Source organism: Ovis canadensis, chromosome 6, assembly GCF_042477335.2.
Source record: "Ovis canadensis isolate MfBH-ARS-UI-01 breed Bighorn chromosome 6, ARS-UI_OviCan_v2, whole genome shotgun sequence".
Lineage (NCBI taxonomy): Eukaryota > Metazoa > Chordata > Mammalia > Artiodactyla > Bovidae > Ovis > Ovis canadensis.
Genome location: NC_091250.1, coordinates 108317653 through 108338681, shown reverse-complemented (window position 1 = coordinate 108338681; position 21029 = coordinate 108317653). Strand labels below are relative to the sequence as shown.

General features: G+C 45.3%; 1 protein-coding gene across 1 annotated transcript; it reads left to right on the top strand.

Moving 5' to 3' along the window:
- Positions 1–11370: 11370 nt before the first annotated feature.
- Positions 11371–19819, top strand: SOWAHB (sosondowah ankyrin repeat domain family member B). Its single transcript, XM_069594400.2, has one exon. It carries the CDS (start codon positions 11670–11672, stop codon positions 14004–14006), a length of 2337 nt encoding a protein of 778 aa, XP_069450501.1. The 5' UTR covers positions 11371–11669; the 3' UTR covers positions 14007–19819.
- The last annotated feature ends 1210 nt before the right edge of the window (positions 19820–21029 follow it).

Here is a 21029-nt window from a genome sequence, read left to right as displayed (position 1 = left end):
GCTATTCTGAGTCCTCCGCACAACTAATTCTTTGTCAGTGGTGAACACAGTACTACCTCTCACAGAACCCACGTTCTTGTTGAGGGGACCACAAGGAAATGAACAAATACAGAAGTTATTGTTAATAGCAGAGTGTTAGGTGCTGTGCAAGTTAAGTGCCAGAACTGTGTATCCAATTGCCCACTTGCCATCTCTACTTAAATGTCTAATGGGCTTCTCAAACCTCACTTTCCCCAAACAGAAGTACCTGGAAGTGGAAGCTGATTTATCCACATGGTCAGGAAAGTCCTCTGGGAGGAGGTGACATCTGTAGGGAGGAGGTGACATCTGTAGGAATGATGAGAGTGAGCTAAGACGGTGACCAAAGGCGAGTGGTTCAGAGCAAGGTGCTCAGGTCTTGTTTTGTTTTAGGAAGGAAAGCAGCCCTTGGGGATGAAGAGAGGAAGAGGATGAAGACACAAGGGAGAGGGGCAACATAAGCAGTAAAGGTCCCGTGGAGGCAGGGGGGATGTGGGGCTCAGGTGAGAGAGCAGATCAGGGGTCAGGGGCTTTGAAGGGAAACAGTAAGAAGAGAGCAGGGGCTAAATGATGCTGGCTCTACTCAAACTTTCAGGGTCTGAAGCCTGGCTTTGCCACTTACTGGTGACGAAATAGTACGAAATTACATTATTTGGATCTTGAAGCCCTCCACTAAAAAATCAGGATACTACTAGCTCCTACCTCATAGAAATCTGTTGGGAGAAATAAATATATTCAGAGGTATGAAGTATTTGGCTCCATTTCTGGCACAGAGCATGCAATCAATGCCATTATTACTACTGAGATCATGAGAAGAAACACCAATTTAGAGTGAGAATGTGAGCACTGGAAAGAACTTCAGAATTATCTGTTCTAATTTCCCCATAAAGAAATGGAGGCCCCAAAAGTTTGTACATTGGCCAATTTAGAGATAGTTACATGGGGCTTCCCTGGTGGTCTGGTGGTTAAGACTCTGCTTCCAGTGTAGAGGCTATGGGTTTGATGCCTGGTTGGGGATCTAAGATCCCGTTTGCTGAGTGTGGCCATACATAAATAAATAAAATTTAAAAATTAAGGCAGAGTCAAGACTACAGCAGCTACTTGGAAGTCTGTGCCTTTTCTAGCTGAGCATCACAGACAGATTTGGGAATCTTAAGAATGCGGGTGGTAAGTGAGTCTGGGAAAATAGACAACATCCTTCAGGTAGAACCCAGAGAACAAGCAAAGAACATGGAAAGAAGAGTTAACAAGGGAGAGTCAGAGTTGGGTCTGGGAGGTAAGAGAAGAACCAGGAAAGGGTAAAGATTGTAGAAGCCGAGACACAGATTTCAAAGGGAGGAAATAGGCAACGGGGTCAAGTACTCCAGAGAGTTGAGGAAAGATTATGCCCCTGGTACAAAATGCTAGGCTTGATGTCAACTTGATGTGAGCACCAGTTCCACAAGACACTGAGCTCTGAAACTTGATTTTCCTATACACAGAAAATCAGAATATACATGGAAAATCTGTTGACTCCTTTAACAAACTTTTAGCCTGTATCTTGTAAAGTTGGCAATGGAGGGAGACTTTCCAATCAGGGAGGGTTCAGTGGACCTTCCTCCAGACCCTGAAATTAACCTCATTCTTAGGGTGTCTCACCCTAAGGTAAATTACAGCCACAAGAGCAGACTGGCCTTAGCAGGACAAACCAAGATTTTACAGTTCCTCTCATTGCCTTTGTATGGCTGAGATGCGTCAAATATTTAAGCAAGATCTCTACTGCTGGGGCTAGTTATAGATCTTTTTCCTTCTCTTTCTAGGCTCCCTCTGTGTGTGTGTGTGTGTGTGTGTGTGTGTTAGTTGTTCCATCGTGTCCAACTCTTTGTGACCCCCATGGACTGTAGCCCACCAGGCTCCTCTGTCCATGGGATTCTCCAGGCAAAAATACTGGAGTTGGTTGCCATTCCCTTCTGGGATCTTCCCGATCCAGGGACTGAACCCAGGTCACTTGCTTTGGCAGATAGGTTCATTACCATCTGAGCCACCTGAGAAAGCCCAGGCTTCCTCCATAGAAAAATTCAAATAATCCCATAACTTTCAAACGCCATTTCAATGCCCAAGACTCTTAAATTTATATCTTCAGCTCTGACCCCATCCTTGAATAACTGCCTATTCTAGATCATTCCTTAGGTGGCTAATATTCATCCCATACTTAACCTTTCCAAAAGGGAATGCTTGACTTCCTGTCCCCAAATCAGATCTTACCCTGATAGTTCCAATCTTGGTGAATTTATATTCAACCCACCAGCACATTCTCCAGATCTCAGTCCTCTACATCCAATACCTTGCCATTCCAAGCTGCCACCATCTCTTGCCTGGCCCTCTGCAACTGTCTCCTAATTTTGTTTCTACTTTGCATCCCCGATAATCTACCCTTAACACACCAGCCAGATGTTTTGTTATACATAAATCACATGCAGCTCTCTTGATTATAAACCCCCAATAGTCTCCCATCACACTTAAACTAAAACCCAAAACCCACTAAGCCTTGCAAGACTCAGATCCTGCTCATGGCTAAGACTTCTCATCTCACACTTTCCTCTCTCATTGTGCTCTAGCTTAGCTTCTGGTTTTCTCTCTGTTCCTCAAATACACCATTTGTTGTTGTTCAGTCGCTCGGTCGTGTCCAGCTCTTTGAGACCCAATGGACTAAAGCACACCAGGCTTTCCTGTCCTTTACCTTCTCCTGGAACTTGCTCAAACCCATGTCCATCGAGTTGGTGATGCCATCCAACCCTCTCATCCTTTGTTGTCCCCTTCTCCTCCTGCCCCAACCCCTCCCAGCATCAGGGTTTTTCCAATGTGTCAACTGTTTGCATGAGGTGGCCAAAGTATTGGAGTTTCAGCTTTAGCATCAGTCCTTCCAATGAACACCCAGGACTGATCTCCTTTAGGATGAACTAGTTGGATCTCTTTGCAGTCCAAGGGACCCTCAAGAGTCTTCTCCAACACCACAGTTCAAAAGCATCAATTCTTTGGTGCTCAGCCTTCTTTATGGTCCAACTCTCACATTCATACATGACTACTGGAAAAACCATAGCTTTGACTATACAGACCTTTGCTGGCAAAGTAACGTCTCTTTTTTAATATGCTGTCTAGGTTTGTCATAGCTTTTCTTCCAAGGAGCAAGTGTCTTTTAATTTGAAACATATATATAATTTTTAATTTGTCAGTTATACCTCAGTAAAGCTGGGGGAATATAATGAATGCTTGATGGGACTTTCTGTTGGTCCAGTGGTTAAGGATCTGCCTTCAGTGCAGGGGATGTGGGTTTGATCCCTGGTCTGGGAACTAAGATCCCACATGCCACAGAACAACTGAGCCTGAGCACTCTGGAGCCTTTACACCACAACTAGGGAATCTGTATGCTGCAACAAAAGATCCCGCATGATGCAACAAAGATCCCTACACAGTCAAATAGATAAATATTTTTAAAAATAGTGTATGCTTGGGCAACTCTCCCCAACTAAAAAAAAAGTTTCTTTCCTTGTTAGGAATATACTTGATAATAAAGCATAAACAATTATAAACACATTTTTTTTCTTTTTTGATAAGAATTTTGTGAAATAAGACAGAACAGACTTGCGGTTGCTAGGGGGACAGTGGGGAAGGAATGGATGGGGAATTTGGGATTAGCAGATGCAAACTATTATATATAGACTGGATAAACAACAAGGTCTTATTTTACAGCACAGGAAACTATATATTCAATATCCTGTGATAAACCATAATGGAAAAGAGTATGAAAAAGAATATATATATGTATATAACTGAGTCACTTGCCTGTAAAGCAGAAATTAACACATTATAAATCAACTATACTTTAATAAAATAAATTTGAAAGAAGAGCTTTGTGAGATAAATGTATCAGAATTCTTGTGCTCATATGACAAAAATTTGTAGCAGTTCTACAACCAACCAGCATTTTTGTGTATGAAGTGATATGCTTTAAGCATCAGAACTATCAATCATAAAGAGTAAATAAGAAAAGAAAATGAATTATCTTTTCATTCTGAAAATTCTGATTAAATGATCAAGTGAAGTGAAGTTGCTCAGTCATGTCCGACTCTTTGCGACCGCATGGTCTGTAGCCTACCAGGCTCCTCTGTCCATGGGATTTTCCAGGCAATAGTCCTGGAGTGGATTGCCACTCCAGGAAATTGCCATTTCCTTCTCCAGGGGATCTTCCCAACCCAGGGATCGAACCCGGGTCTCCTGCACTGTAGACAGATGCTTTACCATCTGTGCCACCAGGCAAGTCCAAATGATCAAGAGTGTATACTAAATAGAAAAAGTTGTCATAGAAGTTTATTGGGCAATTAATTTATAAACACATCATGCTAATTCATATGGAATTCATGGCATTTTGCTAGCTTTCTATAATATCACATTCAGTTCTTGTTTGACTCTTAAAATCTTTTGGCCACACCCAGCAGCATGTGGGATCTTAGGCCTCTGATTAGAGATCGAACCCACAACCCCTGCTTTGGAAGCAAACTCTTAACCACTGGGCCATTTGGGAAGTCCCACATCACACTCATTTCTGACATAACATTAGTTAGTCCTTCTGTCTGAAATGCTTTACCATCCTGCTCCCCTCTCCTCCACCTTCACCTGACTGTCTCCTCATCACTGAGGTCTCCATTGATTGATATCTTCAAAGAGAGACCTTCCTCATCCATCCTGGCTAGAATAGCTCGCCAGTCAATATCTTATCATTTGGCTCTTGTACCTGATCACTGACATTTTCTTATTTATTTTTATGTTTATTTTCTGTCTTTTCCCTACTGGATCTAGGTTTCCTAAAAGAGAATCTGTCTGTTTGGTTTATCATTGCATTCCAGCTCCAGAAAAGTGCGTACATGGTAGGCCCTTGATAAATATTGATGAATAAATTAATGACTAAAGGCTCAGGACAGGAGAAGGGAAATAAATGCAGTGAGCCCCATATCATTAGATCATCTGACTTGTAAATTAGTGCCCTTGACCTCAGCTTGCAGTCCAGCATAAAAATAGTTTCCTCTGGCTATTTCAGAGCACCCTGGGGGAGTACCCAGGCTTCTGCAAGTCCAAATCTGAGAGAGACAGAGGAGAAGGAGGAGAAAGGGTGGGGGCTGTGGGGAGGAGAAGAGAGAGGAGAAGCAGAAGGGGAGGGGGAGAAGGAGGAGAGAGAGAAAGAGGGAGGGTGGGCTAGCACCCTGGGTGTCTCTCCTGCCTTTTGTGGTGCAACCTTAGCTCCAGCTTTACCTGGGGAGCTGTCCGCCTACCTGGAGGGTTGATACTGGGCAGCTCCACCCTCTTGGGTGGAGATTTCCACTCTACAGCCACAGTAGAAGTTTGGACAGAAGGCAAAGAACAAGCCCATCAGTATACATCCTACAAAACATACAGATATATTAATAGCAAGGAGAGCTACTTCCTGCAAGACAATGATCTCTGTCCTACACACTTCCCATACTTGTTCTGAGGATCAAATAAAGGAGAATAAGCTGGAATGTGACACGTATTCGTGAGTCACTATACTACACTGTTAGCTGAGCGATTGCTCCTGGCAAAATGCCATCTGTGTTACTCATACCGTAGTACTAAAGATTTACGTAAGTGATTCCATGGTATCCTCTCACTCCTAGATGACTTCACTATACTCATTCAACACCCCAAGTCACAGTTCTGTGATGGATCTCCTCCAAAGCCTCTCACTTCCACTACATATGGTCAGGCTCTTAATCTTGTCATCACGTCTAAATCATTTTATTTTTGAAAGCCTTAAACCTCAAGACCTAAGAATATTTGATGTCCTACTTATAGTAACCTAAACTTTTAGCTCTATATACGCTTACTGCCTTGTACCTAATTTTCAACCCCACCAAGACGTCCTTAAATACCTCCTCCCCATCTCTTAGCCCCCTAATTAATGCAATAGCCATTTTTCTTCTTTCTGTTCTCAGTGGAGGAGTGGCTCTCTATCCTCCCCCAGAGAATCTCTCCATCTGGACTCTGGACTCCAGCCCCACCCCCACACCCTGTTTCATCAATTATTTACCCTCTCCTCTAGGTCTTTCAACTTATCCTTTCTTGGCTTTTTTCCCTCAGCACATAGACACGATCATATCTCTTCTAACAACTACCAAAAAGATCTTAGATTACATGATCTGATAGTCTCCATATCTAGAATTCTCTTTCTCCTCCCTTTTTCAGGGTCAAATCTTTCTCCCCTCTAATCACTCCACACCCCTCCATAACCTGAGGTCTGTCCTCGCCATTCTCCTGAAACTGCTCCAGACCTGGCCTCAGTGACCTAACATGCTACGGTCACATTTCACCTCTTATCTAACTTGGCATCAACTCTAGAAGGCTGCTCCCCCTTCTAGTTCTGTGCTTCCTTGATGCCACTCAGTGGTGTTCCCCTGCCCCCTCTAACTGCTCCTTCTAAGTCTCCTAACAGGTTTATTTCCCTTTTTCACCCTCCACCCCCTTCCCTTCCCACTGCTGGCATATCTCTTTCTAAGCAGTTTTATCATCACCTGTGGCTTAAATGACTGCTTATATACACTAATGGCATACATTCTTGGAGACTCCAATCTATATGGCCAACTGCCTTTTAAACATTCCTGTTTTTAAGGCCTGTGGCCGTTTCAAACTTAGTGTGACCCAAGCCGAATCGATCATCTTTCTTGTTTCCAAAACTGACTTTTCATTCTACATTTACTGTTTGAGTGTATGGTTAACACATCCATCTAGTGAGTTGGCCAGATACGTGAAAGGAGCTGGCTTGTTCCTCACCTCCGACTCCTCTGGCTCCGGATGCTATTGACATGGCCCCATCTCTCCAATCCATCCATTCGTCTCTTTCTCTGACACTGTTGAACGTAGAAATTTTGGCTCCCTTTTCTGGATTATCTCAGTCATTTCCAGACTGTTCTTCCTACTGGCCTCCATCTCCCTCCTCCAGCCTAAAGATTTGATATTGCTTTTTCCCCCTTTGTCATTGTTATTCAGTTATGTCTTTTTTCCTTCAGTGTCTTTTTCAAACTAAAAAGGAGTATACTCTTATTGTAAAATAGCCAATCACTTATAAGGCTGTAAAGAAAAAGTTACCCTGATCCAGTCCTCAAATCTTACTCCCAAATACACTTGCATTTCTTCTATTCCAACTTTTTTCTTTTTTTGGCACACTGTGCAGCATGTGGGATCTTAGTTCCCCAAGCAGGGATCGAATCCACGTCCCCTGCAGTGGATTCTTAACCACGGGACCACCAAGGAAGTCCCTCTTCTATTTTAAGAGGCACTTTTTTCCCCCTCATATTTTAATATCTCTGAAATCAAACTGTATCATACAGTCAGTGTTGTCTAAGATTTGATTAAATACATTATTGCTCTGCAATGTGCTATTTTTACTTATTAATATGGGTCAGCATTCCAAACCAGCACTTATCTCCAGGATGATCTTTCTAAACATCAAATCTGGTTGGGTCACTACCCTCCCCCAAATTCTTCAAAGCTTCCCCTCCTTACCCCACCTCCACTTCCTAGGCCCCTCATCATCTGACTCTCTCCTACTTTTGCAAGTTTTGTTTCCAGCACATCTTCACACATCCTCTTCCTCAAAGTCAAGTATATGTATTTGCAGTTAGCTCTCCAAATAGACTCTGCTGAGCCAGATCTTGGTGCGGTTGCGCCTTTGTTTCCTCTGCCTCTTCCTCACCTCTTCTACTCCAAGTTGCCTGTTATTGGAAAACTGTCCCCGACCCTCTGCAAGCTAAGTCTGAGTTCTTCCTTTACGCACTGTCTCTCAGTTTCTCCAGCATCAGATGCATGTCTTTGTTAAGTTTCTTAACACACAGGTTTAAGCCTCTTTTACTTGTTGCTTCCAATAAATCATTAGCTCTCAAGTACGTGTTCTTCTTTATATTCATTTCCAGCAGTGCCAGGGCAACATAAAGTGTTAGTTGCTCAGTTGTGTCCAGTCTGTGCGACCCCATGGACTGACCATGCCAGGTTCCTCTGTCTAAGGGATTCTCTAGGCAAGAATACTGGAGTGGGTTGCCATGCCCTTCTCCAGGGGATCTTCCTGATCCAGAGATCGAATTTGGTTTTTCTGCTTTGCAGGCAGATTCTTTACAGTTTGATCCACCAGAGAAGCCCTCTGAGCTACTAGGAAAGCCCAACATAGCGCCGCATAAATATTTCTGGAAATAATGAACTGTATATGAGGGAAGCATAAAAATGTTCCCTGAGATATGGTGGGGAGCATTCTTATAGACCATCACCTTAACCTGGGACAAGAGAGAAAAAGGAGGAGAGAAAGGGGACTTCCCTGGTGGTCCAGTGGCCAGGACTCCATGCTCCCAATGCAGAGGGCCTGAGTTCCATCCCTGGTAAGGGGACTGGATCCCACATGCCTCAACTAAGGGTTTGCATGCCATGACCAGGACCTGGCACAGCCAAATAAATACATAAATATTAAAAAAAGAAAAGAAAAGAGCAGGGAGAGAAAGTCTGAACACTAAACCACCTGGGCACCCAGAAAGCTAAATAATGGGGATTTTCTTCCTTTTCCCCATTTTCTACTCCTCTAGACCTAGTTCCACCCTCAACCAAAGAGAATCTGATTTCAACAACCATGACTTTGATGACCCCTTCCTTTTTTTCTAGTCTAAGTGCTTCAAGTTCAGACCTCTATGTCATCACCCTCTCTTGCCACAAGTATCCTATCCAATTTCAAAAAGTACTAAAGGAGGATTCTTTTCACTTGCCACTCTTCAGTGCCCATCTGAGTTTTCTGTTTGGCTTCCCTCCTGTCCCAGGTGTGGATACACCTGGCAGGTCCATCAAGACTCCATGGGGGGGGGGGGGCGGGGAATGAAAAGAAACTAAAGTGTAATATAAAACCTTTATTTTAATAACTATTCTAAAGGCTTGAATATCTGGGCTTCCCTGATAGCTCAATTGGTAAAGAATCCGCCTGCCATGCAGGAGATCCCAGTTCGATTCCTGGGTGGGGAATATCCACTGGAGAGGGATGAGCTACCCCTTCCAGTATTCTGACCTGGATAATCCCCATGGACAGAGGAGCCTGGAGGGCTGCAGTCCATGGGGTCACAAAGAGTCGGACACAACTGAGTAACTTTCTCTTTCAAAAGCTTGATGTTAATGTAGAGACCTCAGTGGGAAACACTTACCCCCTCTTAACCCTGTTTTGGGTTCAGATTCAAGAAAATGCCAAAAATAGACAAAAATGTTTTCCAGTTCTTTCTGACCTAAATAATTTAAAGCCAAGGGTTCCAATTCATTCATGGAAAAGTACCAGGGTATATTGGAGACTTAAATGAAGCTCAGCTAATGTGACCTTTGTGTCAGTCAGTAAAACTGGCCCACGATAACACAAGTTGACAATTGTGAGGCCAAGATACTTTCAATACCTTCCCTTAGCAAAAAGGACAGGGGCTCATGAAACAATTAAAAATAGTAGAGCAAAAGAAGAAAAAGTGGAAAAATGAAGGGAATACAAGAAGGAAGACTGGCACTGACGTGAGGGAGAAAATAGGAAATACGGCCAGCAGAGGATATAAAAAATAAGCATATTTGGGGTGAGGATAAACAGTCACAACAGAAGGAAATAAGAAGGCAGCTAAAGAAAAGAATGGGAGAGGGCGGGGTATCAGATAGGTAAGTAGATAAAACAAGAAAAGTATCTGGGCCTGTGTATAGACTAATAAAGAAACAGAAGAGGACCAGAAGGATTATTTCAGGATGAACATGTGGACAGGTAAAATGTGGAAGAAGCAACTGTTAGGAAACGTGCTGTAATTCTACTGTCTTAAAGAGGCCAAGATTTTCATATTAGAGTTTGTCAAGCTCTAGTCTACAAATGGGACTTCCCTGATGGTTCACTGGTAAAGAATCTGCCAATGCAGGAAATGCAGATTCTACCCCTGGGTCAGGCAGATCCCTTGAAGGAGGAAATGGCAACCCACTCCAGTATTCTTGCCTGGAGAATCCCCATGGACAGAGGAGCCTTGTGGGCTATACAGTCCATGGGTCGCAAGGAGTTGGACACGATTTAACAACCACAAAGGCACACAGGCAGTCCACAAGCGCACATGCAATCAGGAAGTTTACAGACCCTAAGTGGAGAATGAGAGTCAAGCTGAATGCTGGAAACAACCTGGTCGAATCCAACCGCAAGACGCTGGTTCCAGCCATGTGAAAGCCACTGCTTTCACATTCTGAACGCCTGGAGGAAATGTGACATTTGGAGGGAACCAACTTCACCACTTAAGCCAACACAAAAGAGACTGTACAAATCTCTTCTGTTCCTAAATTTTGAAGTAAATAAGAGCAAGGGCACCAGATAACTTAACTGTCCATTTCAGCTACTAGGGAATTCACACATCAAATTTGATTTTTTTCAGCAGCTTAGAGTGAGACTCAGTTCAGTTCAGTTCAGTCGCTCAGTCGTGTCAGACTCTTTGCGACCCCATGAATCACAGCACGCCAGCCAGGCCTCCCTGTCCATCACCATCTCCCGGAGTTCACTCAGACTCACGTCCATTGAGTCCGTGATGCCATCCAGCCATCTCATCCTCTGTCGTCCCCTTCCCCTCCTGCCCTCAATCCCTCCCAGCATCAGGGTCTTTTCCAATGAGTCAACTCTTCGCATGAGGTGAGCAAAGTATTGGGAGTTTCAGCTTCAGCATCAGTCCTTCCAAAGACTACTAGGAAAAAGGCCTTCTTCCTGTAACCAACCTGTAACCTTCAGAGTGAGTTCTCTTTTCAGTGCAGACTTGGGCTTATTCGGACCCCTAGGAGCAAGCGTCCGGAGGAGTCGCCCCAGGGTTTATCCCGAGATCCAGATGGGCTTGCTTTGGATGCGAAATTTGTCCTCCACCCCACCCCCCCGCACCTCGATGCTGCCTCCGGGTATCTGAAATTATTAGCCTACAGCGTTAAAGTAAGGTGTGTTTGGAGAGACCGCAAGACGCTGGTTAATTTGCACCTTTTTCTCTACCCAGCGACTTCAGCCCGGACTGAGAACAGCTCTCCTATTGTTTTCGTTTCCTACGTGGCCGAAACCCAGAGGAGCGGCGGGTCGCCTACCTGCCTTCCCTGCCCGGGCCGGGAGCGGCTGCGCGACCGGCCACGCGGGTCGCCGGCCACCTCACCTATGGCGCTTTCTTCCCGGTTCGGACCCGCCTGACTCATCTGGGATGGGTGGCAGGGCTGGGGGAGACTTCACAGGGCGGAGGGACGGGAGGAGGCGGGCCAGGCCCTTCCCCCGAGCCGGGGAGGAGGCGTTGCCAGGGCGCAGGTGAAGCCGGCTCCGGCCGAGCCCGGGAACTTTTGCCGCGGGGACTCGCGGCGCGCGGCTCGCAGGGCCCGCCCAGGGAGCCGCCCTCTCCCACCTGGGCGGCGCGCGGGGCCTGTGGCCGGGGGGAGCCCGCCACCCTCTCGGCACGTTCTGGGTCTGCCCGCAGGCCGCGGCTGATGGAGGCGGGTGGCGCCACTCTGGGCGCAGGTGACACACTCCAGGCCGGGGTTTCCGCCGGCGCGGGAGAGCGCGGGGAGGGCGAGACGCAGACACCTCGGGGCCGGGGGACGACGGGGCCGCGATGGCCCGGGAGCTGAGCCAGGAGGCGCTCCTGGACTTTCTGTGCCAGGCCGGGGGCCGGGTGACCAACGCCGCCTTGCTGAGCCACTTCAAGAGCTTCCTCCGCGACCCCGACGCGCCCCCGGGCCAGCAGCAGCGCCGCCGCGAGCTTTTCAAGGGCTTCGTCAACTCGGTCGCCGCAGTGCGCCAGGACCCCGACGGCACCAAGTACGTGGTGCTCAAGAGGAGGTACCGGGACCTTGTAGGGGAGGAGGAGGGGCTGCGGCGACCCCGCGACCCGCCCGCGGCCGCCGCCCCTGCAGGGGGAGCTGCGCCCGGCTCCCCGCTCCCCGCGCGCCGGGGGGAACACCCGCCGCAACCGCAGCCGGGGAGGCGGATCCGGCGTGAGGAGGCGCCAGCAGGTGCCGCAGCCCCGGTCGCGGACGCAGGTTGCAATGGACTCCCCGCGGGCGGCGCCCGGGAGGCGGCGCGGGGAGGCGGCAGGCCGAGGGGCCGCTCCGGACATCGGTCGCCGGTGCCCGCGGCCGCGGTGGCGGCGGCTGCTCAGGACCGAGCCAGGTGCGCGGCGGCAGAGACGCAGGGCCGCTGCTGCTGGGAATGCCTCCAGAACGGCCTGGGGGGGCTCCCGGACCCCGCCACCGCCAGCGCCAGCGCCGCGGAGAAGCCGGCCCAGGACGACCGCGGGGCTCTCAGGCCGCAGCTGGAAGATGCGCCCGCGGAGCCCCCGCCAGGGCCTGCAGCGCCCCGCTCGCCTCCTGCCACCGTCGAGGCTGCTGCACCGCCCGCTGTCTCGTCCAGTCCCAGTCCCGCAGGAGATCCGCCCGCGCCGGTGACCCCGGGCTCCGTGCACTACTCCACTCTGCAGCAGCAGCAGCAGCGCACTCGCGAGTGGGTAGCCAGACACCCCCAGGTACCCGAGACCCGGGACCACGGCCCAGTCCGAGCCTGGTCGGTGCTGCCAGACGACTTCCCTCGGCTGCCCTCGGGGCAGGGCTCCTGGGTCCAGGAATCTGAGTCAGCGTCCGCGGAACCCCCTCCTCCTTCTCAGTCCCTCGTCGTTCCCACTGTTTCGGAAGTCTGGCCCGGGGATTCTCCGCTGGCAGTCTTTCGCAGCATTCGTTGTCAGCTGTCCCTCCAGGATTTGGAGGACTTCGTGGAACAGGAGAGCCATGGCAGTGAGGAGAGCAGCAGCGGCCCCAAAGAGTCCCCTGGAGGTTCCGAAGACGGGCAGCGTCTGGCCCTGGGAGCCCCAGATGGGAGAAGGCTCAGGAATCCAGCTGGGGCCCCTTCTCCAAAGGAGGCCAGGCCCACCAGGAGCCCCCAGGGCCTCAGGAATGTAGGAGATGCTCACACCTCTCAGCCGGTCTCCACAGGAGCTGATGGTCCTGCAGGCGACTCCCAACCTTTATCCTGGCCAGCTCCCAAACTAAGGAGATCCCTAAGGAGGAGCTCCAGAGCGGGGAGAGCCAAATTGTCCTCCTCTGATGAAGAGTGCCTTCAGGAGGATTTGCTGAAAAGGAGCCGTCGCCCACCGCGGCCCAGGAGACCCTCCAGAGTGGGAGCCACGTCCAGCCCAAGGGTGGATGCTTCATTGACAGTAGGACATGCAGACATTAAGGCTGCTGCTGCCGCTGAGCAGCATCGTCCACACAGCTGGTGGGCCCCTGGAGGGGACAGGCCCGCGGCCTTGGTCCCCCACAGATCTTCCGAGCACAAGTCATCCCTTGTCCCCCTCGATGCCAGGGAGCATGAATGGATCGTGAAGCTGGCCAGTGGCTCTTGGATTCGGGTGTTGAGTTTGTTCTGGGAGGACCCCCAGCTGGCTTTGCACAAAGACTTCTTGACCGGGTACACTGCCTTGCACTGGATAGCCAAACACGGTGCTCTCAGGGCCCTTCAGGACTTGGTCTCAAGTGCACAGAAAGCAGGGATTGCTCTTGATGTAAATGTGAAGTCCAGCTGTGGGTACACCCCGCTACACCTTGCGGCCATTCACGGCCACCAGGGAATCATCAAATTGCTTGTGCAAAGGCTGGCATCTTGTGTAAACATCCGAGACAGCAGTGGGAAGAAGCCTTGGCAGTATCTGACCAGTAATACCTCTGGGGAAATATGGCAGCTACTGGAGGCCCCACGGGGCAAGCCCATTTTCCCCGCCTATTCGTTGGTTCGTAGCTCTTCCCCCACCAGGAAGGCCAAGAGCCGGGAAGTATCTCGACATGTCACCCGAAAGACTTCCTTAGCTGCACTCCTCAAAAGTCAGCACACCAAATGGAAGCTGGCCAACCAGTATGAGAAATGCCCCAATCTGAGGGAAAGAGAAGAGGACAGTGACTGAGGGGAGCCCCTCTCTCCAACATGGCTTCCACACCCCCATCCTTGAGCTATTCAGTGAGAGAATCCAGGGAGAGTGGAAAAATTGCCGAGGAGTGGGTTGAGAGGTCAAGTGAGATGGCCTGCCTGTTTACCTCCCTTTATTCTGTGTCAGCGCATCCTGGGCCTTCAAGGTCATCCAAGCTTTCTAACAGTGAATGTAGACAAGGTACCTAAACCGGGGTGTTCTTCCCCTTCCTTTGCCACCTGGGCACAGGTGGCCACGCCATTCTCCCAAGCAGCCACCCCAGGCCTTGGCTAGGGAGGGAACAGATGTCTAACAAGAAGAGAGGCAATTCAGGGAACTGACAAGCCTCAAACAAAATCCTCTCGCTGGCTAGGCGCTCTCTGGCTTCCATTCATTTGGAGAATAAATCTTGGCTGAGAGGAAAAGTACCAGGTTTGAAATCAGATGGTTCCTCTTCTTTCTTCTCTCTCTCTCTCTCTCTCTTTTTTTTTTTTTTTTGCATTCAAATCGGTGCAATAAAATTATTACTGGGAAGTAGAAGTTTCACTAAGACATTCATCTACCCTATCCTCAGGTTTTCCTTTGAAGGCGACCTTTGGTGGCCAGTGTAAGAAAAGATTAATGCCTCTTTTCAGAGAAGCAGTTGGGTAAGATCCAGTTGTGACGACATTCAGGCCTGGCTTTAAGAAAAAAAAAATCAAAACTAAGGGGAACTTTCCAAATGTAAAAACTGTATGGCTCATTTGCATAGTGACTGAAACCATCTTTTATGGAAACTCCTTCTGTGACAAACGGCAGAATTAGCATTAGTAGTTTTTAGTGGGTCTGAATGGCCAATATTCATACTTATGAAAAGAGAAATGATTTTGTTCTGGGGATGCAATAAGGGTTATGAGGTAAATGCATCCCCACCAGGAATTCTCTAAGCTGCTAAATATAATTTTATTTGCACTAAACTCGTTGCCAATTAAGATTAAATATTAGCCTTGAGTTAGTGCTGTGTCTCTAACAGGAAGTGCTCTTTTATTTGTGATGAGACTGATCTCTGTGGATCCATGGAATAAAATAATGACTAGTTAATAAACTGCAGTAGGACATCAAGATTTCAGAATGTCAGTTCAAAGAGAGTTGCAAGATTAAGTGTCCAAATCGAAATAGTTAATTTTTTATGGAGATATTTTTATGTGCTGTGGCAATGATGTTGTATTTTTAACGTATTTTTGTGTTTCTTCTGGCTTCCCACCCCATTAAAATATCAACAGATATTTGTAGTTTATTGTTCTTATGCTGATTACTGTTAACTTTCTTCTTTACAAAATTGTGTCTCAGTGAATGTCAAATATTTTTGTTTCTTTGTTACTTTATAATTTTGCTGAAATAAATATCTTTCTGTTCTATTAGAAAACAAAAAACAGGCAGAATAAATAAATCTAAGTATTGCTTTGCTCCAAAAAGGCCTATACTCGGGATGAAACTTTAGCAAATCAAATCAAGAAAGCTACAGGCACAGATGGTAGGTGTATGGTTAGAAGAAATGAAATTTTTAAAGATAAAAGATAAACATTTATGTGAATACTCTAGTAAACCTGGTGGTCTCCAAGGGTGGAAAAAAATCACAGAAATGTCAGCTTCTTTTAAAAGTCAAGGAAATGTTTTTACTTTACCATGTTGTTGTCACAATGTCAATTTATTCAACAAGTATGTTTTCCTTAGTGCTTTGGGATTTATAAAGGCGAGTGGGACACAACTTCTCCCGTCTTGAACTTAAAGATCTAACAAGACTTTTTACTGATTGATTTATACCATACCTTTCTCTCAAAGTGTCTTTTAAAGTTGCATTATATTAGGTATAAGCTTTTGAAATTGAGACAAAGGAAAAAACAAAAAGATACTACCAGGAATGAGGACAAAACCACTCCAATGCAAGAAGAAATTTTTTTTTCTAAGTGTTGTAAGTACAAAATTAAGTGCTCCAGAGGATTTCTGAGGAGAGACTCCTTTGGGCTAGGAAAATCAGGGCAGGCTGCTGGAAGGCCAGGCATCTTTAGGTGAATGATCTTGGCTTTCCACAGAAACCAGCTGTATTGGTTCTACCACATTCTTGACTGGTTGCCACGTGTGATTTCATAGCACAGCATTGACTGATTGCTCAATGGTTAGAACACAGTCCCAGGTTCATTCTTAGGAGGATCCATCAGGTCCCTCTGTCCACTATCACACCTCTGACTCTGATCAACTTTCCAACGTGGCTAACATGTATTTGGGAAAAATGTGGGGGAGAAGAGGGTTTTAAGAGCGAAGCACAGACCTGCTGGAGTCACTCTTTTGCTCATGTCGTAAAGCACAGACTAGGAGGACTGCCCGGGCCAATCTCCTCCCAGCCTCTCCCTTCCACGCACCCCACACTGAGGCCTCGCCAAACTACCAGAGTGCGAATGCTCTTACCCTCAAAATTTCTGTCCTGGTGCTGAATTCTTTCAGCTTAGAATCGCTTTTGCTCCTTTCCTGGAGATATTGTGTGTTTCAGAGGACAGCTCAGAGGTTGATGCCTTCGTGAAGGCAAAGCTTAGGGATGTATTTGGAGGACACTTAGCTGCTCATGACTGTGCGGGGTATGTGGCATCTGCAGTGTGGCAGCCTGAGGTGGTGTGGAATAAGGTGAGGATGGAAAGGGAATTTAAGGTCAACCTGAAAAAGATCTTTTATGGTGTGTGTATGTGTGTGTATGCTTAGTCGCTCAGTCATGTCCCAGTCTGTGACTCTTTGGACTGCAGCCCACCAGACTCCTCTCTGTCTATGGAATTTTTCAGGCATGAATACTGGAGTGGGTTTCCATTTCCTCCTCGAGGGGATCTTCTCAACCCAGGGATTGAACCCAGGTCTCCTGCATTGCAGGCAGATTCTTTATTCACTGAGCCATCAGGCTTCCCCGATTTTATATGTCAAGACAAATAGTCATTTTAGAGACTTCCCTGATAGTTCAGTGGCTGAGACTCTGTGTGCCCAATGCAGGGGGCCCAGGTTAGATCCCTGGTTGGGAACTAGACTCCACATGCCACAACTAAGACCTGGAGCACCCAAATAAGTAAATAATTCTTAAAAACAAACCAAAAAAAGCCTATTAAAGATAAAAAGAAAAATAGGCATTTTCCAGAAAGCCAAGGATTGTCCAATCTCCTCCAGAAAACCTTAGTGTAATACAAGTATGGAGACTTTCCTAATGTCTTAATTTGAAAGCAAATAAGTAGACATATAAATTGAAGTACTGTATAGGATGTACTCAATTTTGAAGTTTCCCTTTCAGATTTTCCTTGCCTTTGATGTTAATGCTGCTTTGCTGGCAAATAGGGGGAGACAATAAAATAATTTAAGAAATAAAAATTTATTATTAGAGGCAAACATTAGAAACGTGATAATCTTAGCTCAACCACTTGCTTTTTTGTAGATAAAGTTGTAAAGTGGTGAGTTTTAATTTTATATCTAATATCTACTATACTGTTATTTTCTGCTAGCAAAACTGCTTTTGGTTCAACATTTCAGGATGTTCCACACAGCATGCCATGACTTCCAGAGGATTTTATTTTCTTAATGCATTTTTTAAAGTAACAATTTTGATCTATATTTAATAGTTCACATACCATATAATTCGCCTATTTAAAGTATACAGTTCAGTGGTTTCAAGTATGTTCATAGAGTTGCGCAACCATTACCACAATAAATTCCTATATATGTTTGAGAACTACTGACCCAGGGAATGAGGAGCCACTGACAGTTAATGTAGACACAAAGACTGGGGTTAAAAAAAAAAGATTCCTCTTGCTGCAGCCAGGGAGACAAACTAGACGCAGAGATCAGTTAAGCTATTGTAGTGTCCTAGTTTCATACTGGAAATAGGATTGTTGACTCCATCAGCTGGATGAGGTGAGTTTGAATGTCTAAGATGAGGAAAGAAAATTTTAGTTGGAGGGGCTGCCTTAGTTGAATAAAATCAGAAAAAAATTAAATAAGCTCCAAAAGGATCTCTCCATTTCCTCTCATCTCAATGCCCTAGTTTAGTGATTCAGTTCAGTTCAGTTCAGTCGCTCAGTCGTGTCCAACTCTTTGTGACCCCATGAATCGCAGCACACCAGGCCTCCCTGTCCATCACCATCTCCCGGAGTTCACTCAGACTCACGTCCATCGAGTCTGTGATGCCATCCAGCCATCTCATCCTCGGTTGTCCCCTTCTCCTCCTGCCCCCAATCCCTCCCAGCATCAGAGTCTTTTCCAATGAGTCAGCTCTTCGCATGAGGTGGCCAAAGTACTGGAGTTTCAGCTTCAGCATCATTCCTTCCAAAGAAATCCCAGGGCTGATCTCCTTCAGAATGGACTGGTTGGATCTCCTTGCAGCAGACCTCTTCACTACTGTGAAGATGGTCTAGGTTCAAGTTGGCACTGACCTAGGAGTATGAATGCAATCTCTGTAGAGGCTGTTATAGCACAGCAGTATTAGTGTGTGTGCTTGAGTTCGCTGACATCAAACAAATAATTAAAAATGTGTGATGAAACGGTGGATTGTGTAGTATTTAGGGTCGTGGCAATGAGCTGGGGTACCTGGGTTCCTGTTCTGGCTTGGACAGCCTTCAACTTGGTTTTCTTGTTTTTAAGACTGTTTTTTTTTTTTTTTTTAATTTAAAGATCAAGTGAATGAACACAAAGTCTTTAGAAAGTATCTGGTACATAGTAAATCCTCAATAAATGTTAGCTATTATTATTTTAAACACCATTCAAAATATACAGTTCATTTAAATTTTCCATCTATGCTGAAGACAAAGAATTCTCTAGTTGATTAAAAAGGTGCTACAAGAATAAGATTTGCTGATAAAACCAAACACTTTTCCTTGTTTCAGATACAAAAAGAGCTTTTATGTCTCATTTGAAATGAAAAAGACTTTTCAACTATCTCTCCTGTGTAACAATCATGAGCTATTATGGTATGTCATTAAACAAAATTAGGTTTTAATTGAAGTCATGTAAACTATTATTAGCACCAGTCAAATTAGCAGCTCTGGTTTAGTGTGGAATAGAAACCCAGGCAGAGATCTGAAGGGGTAAGGCTTATGGGGAGTCAAGTGTGTGTCTATGTAAAGCTACCATCACTCAGGAAATCTGAAATATCTAAATTCAACCATGCAGTAAACTTTACCAAAATTCCACTAACTTGGTCAAGATGAAGTCTCACTGATTTGAATTAAAAATTATTGACGTATTGAAATATTCTTCCTCTTTACTCTAGCACTTCTTGATTCTTAGCTCCCAAGTTGGCCTCCTCTTTTCTACTTTTAAGACTTTTTTTTTTTAAGGCATTACTCTATGTAAGTTATGCCTCAAACAAGAAAATGACAGGACAAATAAGGAGAAGGATATTTTTGAAGTTACATGTTGGTGTCAAAGCTAGAATTCTGTTTTCAGAGGGTCTGATTCTCCCATGTGTTCCATTTCTCCTTTTAAGAATGAAGTGACAATGAAAATCGTTCAGTCGGGTCTGACTCTTTGCAACACTCTATACAGTCCATGAAATTCTCCAGGCCAGAATACTGCAGTGGGTAGCCTATCCCTTCTCCAGCAGATCTTCCCAACCCAGGAATCGAACCGGGATCTCCTGCATTGCAGGTGGATTCTTTACCAACTGAGCTACGAGGGAAGAGTGAATATTCCCAAATCCAGCAGCTATTAGTAGGCATTTTAATGCCATCACACTTTCTGAAACCATAATTGTTACTCTTACAGAACTTTATTTAAATAAAACCAATTCAGTTTATATTCTTATGCCATAAGATTTAGTGTTTTTATTTGAGATGTATCCAAGATTCTTAATAAAGGAAGGCATCTGCGTGAAGCAGCTGACCAAGTGACCGTGAAAACTCCTAATCCTGGGAGTGATCTGTGACTCTCTGAGAAAAGGATTAGTTCTCTAAACACAGGACACAGACAGAAGTTGCATTGGGTGCCACCTCACCACAACTCTATGTCCCTTATGTGTGTGTCACCGTACACGTTCTGCGGTCTCTTGCGTCCAGGTGCTTTCCTGCTAAAAGCTTCTTTAAGACCACCTGGAAAAGCAGAGTGAGAGAACAGGTGGGACTAGTATTACCTGGCAATCTCGGATCGTGGGCACAGGACTGTTTTTATTCTACCAGAGTTAACGTTTTCTCTTTATTGTGGTAAGCATCTGACTCGAATTCCACTTTGGAGATATTTCCTCAGGTTCAAAATTCCTTATGTCTTTATTTTCTATGAGTTAAGAAGAGAAAATCCTTATCCTTTGTAAATTTAAAGCCACAGCATCCAGATACTGGCTTATAATGGGAATTGGATTTGCAGTAATAAACTGTTGGTGTTCCTTAAAAACAAAACAAAACAAAACCACAATAGGAAGTTTACATAGATGTTGTTATATTTTGTGATGTGGCAAGGTACCACAATACTCCCATTATCTGGTAGGTATGGGAAATGGATTGCTTTGAATAATAAATTATGCTATTTCGTAAGAATTTCTCTCATGTACTTCACATAATTAATAGTTTAAGAAAATTGAACTACAATTAAATACATTCAGCACTAAAACTGAACACAAAGTAATTTATGGTTTCAAAAAGCCATACAAGATCCATAATGCTTTGTGATTATTACTATAAATATCAATTATCTTTGCATTTAAATACACAGAACTAAAGTCAGTTGATAAAAGGTTGGGTTTGATAAATTTTACGTCTATTTTCATATTTTTAAAGAATTTTAAAATCATATAAACAATACATGTTTATTGTAAAAAAAAATCAGATAACACAGATAAAGAGAAGAGAATAAGAAAACCAAAACTTACCCTATTTTACTACCTTAGGGTAATCACTGATGATATTTTGGTGTGTATCTTTCCAGAATTTATAACAAAAATGAAGCTATACTGTGCATAGAAATTTCCAGCCTATTTTATTGCCTAATATGTTATTATTTTTCCATTTGAATTGGGTATTATAT